This window comes from Carettochelys insculpta, chromosome 3 (genome assembly GCF_033958435.1).
Source record: "Carettochelys insculpta isolate YL-2023 chromosome 3, ASM3395843v1, whole genome shotgun sequence".
NCBI classification, from domain to species: Eukaryota; Metazoa; Chordata; order Testudines; family Carettochelyidae; genus Carettochelys; species Carettochelys insculpta.
The window spans coordinates 78,726,002-78,738,922 of NC_134139.1; the positions used below are offsets into that span (position 1 = coordinate 78,726,002).

Here is a 12,921-nt window from a genome sequence, read left to right on the forward strand (position 1 = left end):
GGTCTGTCCCACGAAAGCTCACCTAATAAACTATTTTGCTAGTCTTTAAAGTGCTACTTGACTGCTTTTTGTTTTGATAATATTTACCAGTGATTCTGCTCCCTTTGGCCTAGCTGTAAAACATGAAGCTCTCAGGAGTACTACTCTACATCCAAGCTTCCAAATAATTTAAATTAACTTCTGTTTATAAATAATTATCTACAGCACTGCAGATGGTGATTATACCCTCAACTTCCAGTTTTATTTTGAAGGGGAAGAGAAAAAAGCAGCATACGAAAAAGGAAACTGAAGAGTTTTTCCCGTGTCACTAATGTCACACAATTCTGAATGTCACTCTTTTAAAGCCAAAGTACAGTAACATGCCCGGAAAGTAAAAGGTCCCTGATACACAAGAGATGGTGGTAGTGAAACTACCAGATTCTAAATTTCTCTAAAACTAGAAACTTACTTGAGAATGGAGTTCATTTCTACCCAGTGCAATAAAGTAAAGAAAATGCCAGACTGAATCAATTAAGTTATCACAAAGCATAAGAATCTATACACTTCAAAAACAATTTCACCGCTGTGGACATTTAAAAAGTTACAATAATTATTAAAATCTCTGAATAAAAAGTTTAACATATCTAAGTTTCAGAATGATACTTTGTACACTCTGGAAAAAAATAACATTTACTTCACAGAACTAGAAACAAGTTATACTCTTTGTAGTTTAAGTTTCCATTCCTTATACTTTCTTTAATATATTTTCTTTTAAGGTTTTATTTCCTCTGCATTTACGCACTCAATGCAAAAGCTTCACTACTCTGAAGAAAAGCTTGTTTCTTCATTAGTTTCCTGAAAAGTCCATTTGGATTTGCAAGAAGTTCCTCTTGTTTTCCACATTCAATAATTCTGCCTTGATCAAGAACTGCAACGGAATCAGCATTTTGAATGGTAGACAGACGATGAGCAATAATTAGGACTGTCCTCCCTTCCATAAGCCGATCTAGAGCTTCTTGCACTAGACACTCACTTTCTGCATCCAAAGCACTAATTCAGAAGAAAAGAAAATTATATAAGTGTTACTGTTCTCTAACACAAATATAGCCTGGTCTACTTTAGGCTTCCTTCTTTAAACTCTCCCATCACTACATTTCCAACCAGGTAAAAATGATTTCGAACCTAGTGAAAAAGTGCAGGCAGTTCCCAGCATTTGAAGCACCAACTCAAGTAAACTCACTGTGAGCAGAACTAGTTGTCTAGGGGCTTTCAGTATTGGCAGCTAGCTGGAGAGCCCTGTGCATTAGGGGTTAAATCCTGACTCCAGTGAATTCAGCAAAGCTCTCACTGTCTTCAGTGGGGCAAGGATTTCACACTAGAGTGCTTACATTTGCTACCATTAATGAAGCTGAGCCAGTGGTAGCAATGGTGAGAAATTTTTAATGAAAAAGTTTAATGGAGACATTCCTGCGTATACATATCACCTATCTCACACATATGAACCCCTGAAATTTGACACGAATTTTCAGAAACTAGTGGATGTAGTGTATTTGTACCTATCCACGCAGCTTTAAAAAGAAATATCATAAGCATTCAGTATTTTAGAAAAGTTGGAAGTATACCTATTTAATTGACAGAAAAAATGTTAAAACAACTTGCCCAAGATCACACACTGAGAGGACTAGAACTTAGATATCTGGACTCCAAGTGTCCATTTCTAATTGTAGGACAACATTTGCTAGCTTCACTTTATCATTTCCTTACCTTGTTGCTTCATCTAGAAGAAGGATTTTAGGATTCTGAAGAACAAATAAAAACTATAATTAAAATCAAAGTTATACAAGACTCGAAGAATACAAATTCTATTTATATACAAAAAATTCACAAACAGGGCTAAAACAAGTAAATTTATTTGCTTCATCAGGAGACTTGAATATAACATTAGAGTCAGTAGATAATAAGTTTAGACTGTAAAAGAACAGAATACAAATAAAATCAAGTAATTCTTAATTTTTTTTTACCTCTTACTTTACCATCTAAGATGACTATAACAGAGATTATACAAAAAAAAAAATCTCATTTTTGTTACTTCTTGCATTTGGTAACCCTTATGGGTCAATATGACTGTTTCCCCTGATTGTGAGAGTCTTTCATGATGGTTCATCTAGCTGTTATTTATAAGCAGTCTCCCTCCTGCTATACAGGAGCACAAACATTCATCTTGCACTTGGGAGATAGCAACTTCCTAGGTGACTGGAATGCTCCAGGCCAGAGGATGTGTCTACACAGCAAAGAACAAGACAAAAAAACCTGTATCTGGCCAGGCTGGGTTGTGTGGGGCTGTTTCATGGCTGGGCAAGCAACCAAGCTGATGCTGGAGCCTGAACTCTGGAACCCAGACACCACATAGGGTCCTAGAGCCTGGGCTCTGGAAGTCTGCACAGCAATGAAACACTTCAACTGCCTGAGTCAGATGGCTTATCTGGTTTATCTTTGCAGTGTAGACATCTCTTTAGAGGCCAATGACACACACAGGAAATGTAAAGAACCATAATGAATTGCCATAACCTATGCCCAAAAATGATACCAAAACACAGACAAACACACACACGCAAGAACAAATTTAATAACCTACTCAAAAGCTCTTTCCAACTCCCTCATCAACATACTGAATTCTGAATATTTCAAGAGCTATTCACGCTCCCCCACAAGCCTAATGAAAGACTCATCCTCTCCTTTTCCATCTTGACATAATTAAATAAAAAGACTAGCTACCTGGTTTTTAAAGCTTACCTTCAGCAGCGCTCGAGCAATTGCAATCCGTTGCTTCTGCCCACCTAAAGAAAAAGTTACTATATTATTAAGCTGACAGGTAAAATAGAAGAAGTTCTGATTGTAACCGAAGAGCTAAACTGACTAACTAGACATGAACTGATCTCTGCTAATTATTGAAACATTTTATGTTGGGAGAAAGAAGAGGTTAAATGCTTAGGACAACAGTACTCCAACCAAAGCTTGACTGATAAAGTAGGCTGAATGTTTTTTATTTTGGTTCTAGTGTCTCAACTTTTTTTAAAAATGTCAGAGTTATACCTGAAAGGAGAACACCTTTTTCTCCAACTAATGTGCGGAATCCTTCTGGAAAGTCTCTGATAAAATTGGCAGCATTAGCAATTTCAGCAACTTTCTGGATTTCTTCAGCAGTTACCATAGAAGGGTTCTCGGCACCATAGGCAATATTTTCAGCAATAGAACAAGAGAATAGAATTGGTTCCTAATAAATGCAAAAACACAGCTCATATGAGCTATCTACAGTACACGTTTTCCAAGTAAATCTCAAGTAAAGTAAGTCTTTTTTTATAGAATCAGACAGATGACAGAGTTTTAAGATTTATTGTACTAATGTTTTCAGGTTAATGAATGCCCCAATTATTGTAGCATTGAAAACAAAGCTAAATCTGTATTATACAATTTGAGGAAACCTTTTCAAATGACACAGCTTATATGACAACTGACCCCCAATGTTCCAGAAGGATCTCAACACACTGTTCATTCAGAAAACTCAGCTTTCTAGGATACCACTTATATCATGCTTTGTATCTATAGGTCATTTTATTAAACCTACCTACATTTTGTATTTTGTGTACTGAAACAGCAAGGAAGTTTAACAGAAATTTAACAAGGCAGAGGAAACAGCCAGAAAGTCAAATGGCATATAATTAGAGGAGATTCGGGATAAGAATGTTCTCTGCAGAACAAAGAAAGGTTCTGTATTGTAACTTTTATTATTGGCAACAAAAAAAAATGGACAAAGTGAGATTTTTCAAATCAAGAAAGGATAAATGTTGAGGGCCGCATCTACAATGCCCCTCCCTTTGAAAAGGGGGATGGAAACACATCCCATCACAAATACCAAAAGGATGGTTATTTTCATATTCAGTGCCTCATTTGCATAATGACAGCCACTCGCCATTCTGGAAGCGCTGTTGTCGAAAGGCAAAACCGCTGTGTAGGTGGGATTCCTTCAAAAGTAAGCCCCTCTTTCAAAAGCAACCTTCCTGAAAAAATTAGGAAGGGGGTGCTTTTGAAAGGGGTGCTTCCTTTCAAAGGAACCCCATCTATATGGCTGTTTTGGCTTTCAAAAACAGCACTTCCGGAATGGCAAGTGGCTGCAATTATGCAAGTAATGCACTGAATATGCAAATCACTGACTCATTTGCATGTTCGATTAGCCATGTTTGCATTCCCCTTTCAAAAGGGAGGGGCAGTGTAGATGTGGCTGACATGTCTAAAAGGAAGATTATTCCCTGCGTCAAGAATGTTCCATGGCATTGTCCTGCAATATAGAGTTTTGGAATGTGAAGTGAGTTTTGATTAGAGAAATAACCAGGGTGCAATATCCTAGTTAGCTTGCTGGTCAGTCACATTATGAAGACTTTCTGTAAAAAAAAAACAAAACAAAAAAGTCTGCACTACTTTCAAGCTGGTTAGGTGACTCCTCTTTGAGGGATAACTGAATGTGTGCTTTCTGCACCTGTAGAGTGGGGGACAAGACAAAAGTAAGCTCCAACAGTGTCATATTACCATGCCTTCAGAATGTAAATAACCAGGTAAGCAACAAAATGGATTAGATAACAGAAGGTACGTTTTGAAAGCAGCTTGTAAGCATAGGATATTATAACTGATGGAGCTAAGTAGTCATGTGTATCTGCAACATTAACCTCTGGAGGTCCTCCTTCGCTCCATCCATAACAGTGTCTCAAGAAAATGAAGTAACGCATGTTCTAAGCTTCTTAACCATGTACTTTTGAATCCTTTACACCAATGTTTCTCAGTTGCAACCTGTGGTCCAAGATCTCCCTGATGCACTTTAGAAAGGCAGCAAGCCAGTCCTTAATAACAAAAAACAGTTGAGAAATACAGCTCTGCACAAGAGGTATTTTACCAGTGATCACTATCTTTCAAGAACTACTTATCCAACCTATATAATCATACATGTACAAATCACAGAACAAGCAATTTGGGACTAACTGAAAATGTACTGTTTTAAAATACAGTATAACTTGACAGTGACTAATGCTTATGAGGGCAAGAAATTTCAAGGACTTGTCTCCAGGGAGATGTAAGTCTGGTCTACATTACAAATTTTACCAGTAGTGTTATGGGTCACCCTCCCATGCTTTATAAACATTAACTTATGAAGATGAACATGCATAACTCAAAGATGCTTTATACAAAACAGGTAATATAACATTTTTAAAGTTACAATTTGTTGAATCTGCCTATCCTATTTTTGTATATGTATCATTATTGTATGTGAAGTTAGAAATATGAAGTTTGAATCTAGCTTTAAATTCTACATGTGCTAATGAGCACCACTAATGATTCTGTAGGAACTTAATGACTCAGTACTCAAACCAATGACCTGTGAATGAGTTTCCCTGAAAGCCAAAATTGCAGTTGGTCCTAGAAAGGGCTGTGACCATGCCACCTAGTCCTGGAATCCATCTGGAATCTAGAACTTTTCACATAGATGGGGAGACTGAACAAAGGGTTCCCACCCTGGCAGAAAGTCAGATTTATTTGGGGTTTTCATCTCTTTTGGTGGTTGGTTTCCTGGGTGCTATCAGCAGCTTTATAGTTGAGTCCTCCCAGAGCTGAGCTGGTTCAGTGTCTTTGTTGCTCTGCAGGGGAAGGTGATAACCTCAACTCTGTGCCTTGTGTGGGGGAGATCAGAGCTTCTGGCCCAGCAAGACAGCACAGTGGTAACCCCCAAGCGATAGGAAGGTGGGCCTCAGTGGCTTGATCAGCACACTGGGTGACAACCCCAAGGGGATTTCTATGACCCAACTCATTACAAGTATAACTATATTGCTGACAGATGTGAAAAAATGAAGGCCCCCGAATGATGCAGTTGTACTGACCTGACCTAACTCCCGGCATAGCTCAGTACTTAGACCACTGGCCTTGTAAACCAGGTGTTGTGAGTTCTTCTACACATCGCACAGTGTCAATGAGAGAGCTTCTTCCATCAAACATGGCTACTGACAGCCAGAGAAGTACAATAAATATACTGGCATAGAACGTCTTCATTAAAGCACCGCAGCTGCACTAATACAGCATTTTAAGTGCCTGTAGAGTGCAGCAAGCCAGGGTGTGAATCTACAGTGCAGTACAAAATTTTAAAATGTGGTAGCAGGTGCCACGTGGCTAGTTATTGCATGGCGTGCTCTGTCTCTCACCCCAGTTTGCCACAACTAAAATTCCACATAAATAAGGATTTAACTGTATAAAATTACAAAGACAGTAGTTCCTGATTAGAGATTCCTTCCTTCATGTAGAAATTCCCCACTTCCTTACCTGACTCACTGTTCCAATTTTAGTCCTGAACCAGAGTGGATTCAGTTCACGGATATCAAAGCCATCAACAGTGATAGTACCTTAAATAGAGAAACATTAAGTTATACAGGATATAAGATACTGGCAAAAGGCAGAAAAGCAGTGGAGGAAAATACGCAAGTTTTCAGGTGTTCACAAGAGGTGTGCTCTCTCGTTCTCTCCCCGCCACTCCTGCTCCCCCATCCTACAAAGGTGGTGCATTTCAAGGGACACTTATCCTGTCGTTTTTCAGGCACTGTACAGTAGTCTTTTAAATATCCAAGGCAAAACTGCCCCTCACCATGCCAGGTGCAAAAAAGTAAGGATGTCGGTGGGGTGGAGAAGAAGAGGTACACGAACCATGTACAGTGGTTCTCTTTGCACTCCCAAGTGCACAGGTTAATGCAGGCAAGTACTCTTGGCAATATTAGCTTCTTAAAGTAGGAGGGGAGAGAGAAGGGCCATACCACACACAGAGCTTTCCTTATTAAATATGCTATGGCCCATTTTTCCCCCTCTCTGAGGCAATGACTAGCTCAGGTTATTCCACAGACTGGTTTTTAATAGTATCATATCTGTTTAGCCCCATGTCACAATGACCGTGCCTACACAGAACAGACAAGTCTCTACAGAACTGACATGCTAAGGCTGGGTCTACACTTGCCCCCAACTTTGAAGGGGGCATAATAATCAGGGCCACAGGAGATTACTAATCAAGTGCTGCAGTGAATACGCAGTACCTCTTTAGGCTTTGAAGTGTCGGCATGCCTGTAGCTGCGGGCGCTCCGAGGTCAAAATTTTGAGGACTAAAGGGACTTTGAAGCAGCGCAGGCACTTTGAAGTGCCCACGGCTACCCGCATGCTGGCATTTCTAAGTTTGATGCTTCAAAGCTGCCATGGGGGAAAATTAGCCTAATGAAGTGCTGAGTATTCACCGCAGCACTTCATTAGTAATCTCCCATGGCCCTGATTACCATGCCCCGTTTGAAGTTGGGGGGAAGTGTAAACAAGCCCTAAAAAATGCAAAGCTCTCTCTCCTTTAAAAGGCAGAGGGCTGCTTCGGCCTAGAATTCAGGCTGGGACCTCAATTCTGAACCCCCCTGCCTCTTCATAAAATTGTTTCGTTAGATGCAGAATATTTACCATCTCCAAAGCCAGTCACAGTAAAACACAAACATACCTGAGATGGGATCATACATCCTCAACAGAAGAGATATGATGGTCGATTTGCCTGAACCGCTTGAGCCAACCAGTGCCATAATACAGCCAGCTGGAATGGAAAGACTGAAGTCTTGGAAAACTGAAATTTCTGGACGTGTTGGATATGCAAAGTGGATTTTTTTGAATTCCAAAGCACCTCTGAACAGGTCTTTGTTTAACACAATTCCATCTAAGAAGAAGAATTAAAATAGAGGGAGCTGAAGGACAAAAATATACCAAAACCTCTACAATGGCAGTATACACTCCCATAATACCTGCTGACAACAACAGGGACAGCCAAAATTCGCCCAACCACAGATTAGCAATTCACCAGAAGCTTGAGTGCTGTATCTGTTATGCAAAACTGAATTCAAGGTCCCCCATAATTTTTAACATGTAATCCAGGGAAACTAAATCCTCCAGTGTACAAGACTGCACCTTTACCAACAAGAGTTTAATCTCCATTAGCTATTCTGTACTAAGCTTCTCAAACAAGCTGTCACTGGAACAAATGTGCTTCCAGACTGAATTCAAACAAATCATTTATGGTCATTTTTCAGATTTTGAAAACAAAAAAGAATGGTTGATGGAATTAACTGAATGCCAAGGCAGAAGCTTGTTCAACACAGACTAATCAATATAGCATCCTCTGGCAACAGGTCACTAAAAACTGGAAGTCTTCAGTTTGTGAAATACTAGAACAAGAAAAAAAATTCACTTTTTCCTTTTTTTCTGGAAACAGCATTTAACTTGAACAAATGTTTTAAAGAAAATAGCACAGAAAGCTTGTAAATATCTGCAGTTTAAAGGATCACAAGCTGTTCAGGCCCCAGTAAATCCTACGAAGTATGTATAGAGTACACCAACTTTAGGAAAAAAAACCATGAAACCATTCTGTTATTTGAGTTCACTGTTTGAGGACAGGAAATCACGAAGGAGCCTCCAATAGATGCAGTGAAAGTAATTTAGTAGAGTCATTAATATTAATAAGTATAACTAGGACCCTACCAAATTCAAGTATGAAAAATGCATTACAGACTGAGAAATCTCCTCTCCCCTCCATGAAATGCAGACTTTTACATTCTATTAGCCTATATTACATGGACTTCTTAAGGGAGACCAACATTTCTCTCATTTGGGATCCTAAACCGAAAAAGAGTTGTGGGAGGGTTGCAGGATTATTTTAGGGTGTTATAGTATTGCCACCCTCACGTCTGTGCTGCCTTCAGTGCTGAGTGGCCAAAGAGGAACACACTCTGAAGACAGCAACACAGAAGTAGGAGTGGAAGTACCATACCAAGTCATGTGATCCTTACTTCTGCACTACTGCTGGCAATGGCTCTGCCTTCAGAGTTGGGCTTCCAACCAGCAGCTACCATTCTCGAGCTGTCCAGCTTACAAGGCACCTCTGCCACCAGCAGCAGCCCAGAAGCAAGGTTAATGGCACTGCAACTGCTACCCATTTGAGACTAAAATAATCCTGTGGGACTCTCACACCCTACTCCTCTTTGGCTCAGGATTCCTACAACTACACCACCATGAAATTTCAGATTTAAATACCTGAAATGAAATTTACAATTTTTGAAATATCCTGTAACAGTGAAATTGACCAAGATTGGCTAATAATCAAACTCACCAAACTGTCAGGTAATTGTAGCAGGAAAAAGGTAATTTAGTGCAATCAGGGTATTAATTTAATTTATTCACTTTATAAACCCAATAAACAGATAGACAGACAATAGTCGGGGTAAGTATACTAATAAGTGATCATCTTTAGCAAGTTTAACTGCATTTGCAGAGCTTCTTTGTTTCATTTTTTATACTCCTCAAATGTCCCAGTCACTTATCTTCATTTAGTTAAACTGTAGTTCCTCTGTAAATAGCAGCTGCACATGGATTCAAACTTATTCTCCAACATTAAACCAGGGAGGTACTGATATTACGTTGAATGATAAATGTATAAATTCATTAAGAGTCCATTTAAAGATGCATTTGTTCACTAGTAATTTAGCAGCAAATTTAATGCAATTGTTACTGTATCAGTAAAAACTCTGTCCTTGATTTACAGTTATTCAGGAATGCTTGCCATAAACTGCACTATAGTGCTTCAATTGTTCAGGAAGTCTGTTGCAACAAGCACTTCCTTTATATTTCACCACATACTACTATCATTTAAAAATATCAAAGCTATAAACAGAATTTAATTTTCTCCCTCTGAGTTCTAGAAACACATAGAAAAACACTGTAACTAGGATATGGAACTCTGTATTGTCAGGAAAAAAAATTTGCATTAAGTGAAGGTCAGATCCACGCAAAAGAGAGACCAGATGTTTTGTGAGCATTTGGGCCACAAAGTTTTTTTGGCCTTTACTGTCCACACCTCCATATTTATCCCTTGAGACAGAGACCTATACTCTTCTCTGTGAATTTGTTTCATGTTTAAAGGAAATTAGAAACCTCTAGCTAGTTTAATATGGAAAAGTTTCCTCTACTTTGTAATAGTATGCTGAAGTCCATGACTGAGGGAAAAGGTTACATTAGTCAACTTTTGGTTACCTATGAGGCAAACATTTACTGCTCCAAATCTTAACCCCAGCTTGTCAGATTTACTACAGGTACTCATTTCCACCTATATAAAAAGAGAATTAATATCTTCAAAATCATAAGACCAAATTTTCATAACACTGTTTTCAAATACGTAAGAGTCATCCCCATATTATAGATTTGGAAACAGATGCAAAGAGGTTAAATGAAGGCCACAAAGTGAATTAGCATCAGAGCCAGGATTAGAACTGCTAGCTTTTCTAGCCAAGAAAACAGAAACAGAATAAACACTGGCTACGTCTACACAAGCCCCTTCCCTTATGGAAGGGGCACGGTAATGAGCGAGTTGGGAAGATGCTAATGAGCCACTGCCATGAATATGCAGTGCATCATTAGCTTAATGGTGGCTGTGCACGATTCAAAAGCGCCACTTTCAAATCGTGTGCTGCCTGTGTAGACGGGGGCCTTTGGAAAGGACCCCCAGACTTCGAAAGCCCCTTCTTCCTGTCTGGTTTTATGAAAAAGGGGCTTTTGAAGTCTGGGGGGGGGCATTTCAAAAACCCTCAGCTACACGTGTGGTATGCAGTTCAAAAGTGGTGCTTTTAAAATGTGTGTGGCTGCCATTATGCTAACGAGGCATTGCATATTCATAGTGGCACCTCATTAGCATATTCTGAGGTGCTATATTACCATAGCCTCTCCAAAAGGAGGGGCTAGTGTGGTCACAACCTTGGAGTATTGTGTCCAATTCTGGCCACCACATTTCAAGAAAGATGTGGAGAAACTGGAGAAGGTCCAAAGAGGAGAAACAAGAATGATTAAAGGTCCAGAAAACATGAGCTATGAGAGAAGACTGAAAGAACTGGGCTAGTTTAGATTAGGGAGGGGAAAAAAAAAAAGACTTAGAGGGTTACAAGAAGGAGGGGGAAATATTGTTCTGGTTGGCCTCTGAGGATAGGACAAGGAGCAATGGGCTTAAACTGCAACAAGAGAGAGTTAGGTTGGATATTAGGAAAAGCTTCCTAGCTGTCAGGGTGGTTAAACACTGGAATAAATTACCTAGGGAGGTTGTGGAATCTCCATCACTGGAGATATTTAAGAGCAGGTTAGACAGACACCTATCAGGGATGGTCTACATGGTGCTTGGTCCTGCCATGAGGGCAGGGGACTGGACTCTATAACCTCTCAAGGTCCCTTGCAGTTCTAGTGTTCTATGATTTAAGCATCTGCTCGGAAACTGTAAATCCCCCCACAGTCAGGAGGAAAACAACATTTCCAAGCATGAAATGTTAGTTTACCACGGAAGGTTTTATCTTCTGCCCAACAAAAGAAGACCCATAGACAACAGATGAAAAGCGTGACACATCAGAGGACAACAAAACAACATAACAAACAAACATCTTTGATTGTTCCCTCCCTCCCCATGCCCATGAAGGGGAGACCTGAGTGGTGGCTCACCACAGTATCTTTATCTCTGGGGCAAGGGAATAAAGATCTTGAGTCTTTGTGCTGTTTGGACAGGGCAAGATTGCAAAGCATAAACAAGGGATCCCAGCATCTATTACCTCTTGGAGCCTAAGACTATGACTAATTTGTGGGTATAGGTTTACTTGCTTTAATCTTGTAAAGAAGTCACTTCTTTTTCTTAGTTAATAAATCTTTAATGTAATTTATTATAGGATTAGCTTAGTACGGTCTTTGGTGCAGGATCTAAAGTGCAATTACACTGGTCCTTCAAGAGAGAGTGTTATCTGAATATTATGTGATTTTCAGGTTAAGGGACTGTCTATCACACTGGCAAGATTACTTTCGTGGCTAGATAGATCAGAGTACCCAAGTAAACTTTCTGACTCCATCTTAAGGCTGTTGTGGTGCAGAGTTCACACTAGATACTTGGCTGATGAAATGCAAATATAGAAATCACAACCAAATTGAGATCCATGCCCTGCTGCTTAACAGTCTGCCATATTGCCAAGCTGCTACAGATCATTTGACAGTAGCCAAGGAAGTTTTTCACTAAATCTAGCTTCCTCATGAGAAATTTAAAGCTAGCGTTAGTTTTAAGTAATACTAATTTCTTGTCAAATTCCTGATAACCAGCCAGAGACAACACTAATGCAAAAATGGTAAAGGAAGAAGAACCCACCATTAAATGGAAGTTCTGGCTTCCTTTCGATAAGTTCCCACAGACGTCCTCCAGCTCCTAATCCTTTCATAAGCTCAGAATAGAAAGAGCTCAAACCTAAAACCAAACAACAAGGATTTGCATCACCCAAGAACCTGAAAGACATATTAGAAAAAAATAACCTGTTTTTTTAGCACTCGTGAGCAAAATTCTGAGTATCACAGAAAACAGGAGGAAACAGGCTTAGTAAAGATGCCCAGTGAAAAACAAGTGTTTAATTATACCGCACTGCCATTCCAGAAACACTGAGTCAATGGCTCTTTTCAAACTAAAAAGGTACACTCATATATGAGGAGCAGAAGACTCACTTTAAAAGAAAAGTTTTTCCAAGTAATTGGCAGGCTACATGAAACACCTTATCTTCATTTCTGCCTCTGTGCTGTAGGGAAGATTGTTCCCTAAAGAAGAGCAGTTAGTCTCTGGGTCAGCAGATTACAGATTCTGATCGTCACTGATAGGGGAAGAGCAGCAAAGGAGGAAAGAGAAGAGATGGCCTTTTCTGCCTTTGCACTAGAAGGCAGACCTCTTCAACAGTCTTCTGCTAGCACTTAAAAATCCAGTGCAGCTTTACACAATTATCGGTTGGGAATTACAGCTAATTGCTACACGTCCTCCTTTGTAAAAAATTTCTCTGA

The 12,921-nt window shown here is 39.5% G+C and overlaps 1 protein-coding gene across 1 annotated transcript in view; it reads right to left on the reverse strand.

Moving 5' to 3' along the window:
- ABCB10 (ATP binding cassette subfamily B member 10) overlaps nt 1-12,921 on the reverse strand; it is a 29,451-nt gene continuing 16,530 nt past the window's right edge. The window contains exons 7-13 of the mRNA XM_074990188.1: nt 12,248-12,343; nt 7,538-7,747; nt 6,340-6,419; nt 3,073-3,253; nt 2,773-2,816; nt 1,744-1,778; nt 1-1,029 (exon numbers count right to left, since the gene is read on the reverse strand). Coding sequence (XP_074846289.1) covers nt 774-1,029; nt 1,744-1,778; nt 2,773-2,816; nt 3,073-3,253; nt 6,340-6,419; nt 7,538-7,747; nt 12,248-12,343 — 902 coding nt within the window. The 3' untranslated portion in view covers nt 1-773. The remainder of the gene's footprint in view (nt 1,030-1,743; nt 1,779-2,772; nt 2,817-3,072; nt 3,254-6,339; nt 6,420-7,537; nt 7,748-12,247; nt 12,344-12,921) is intronic.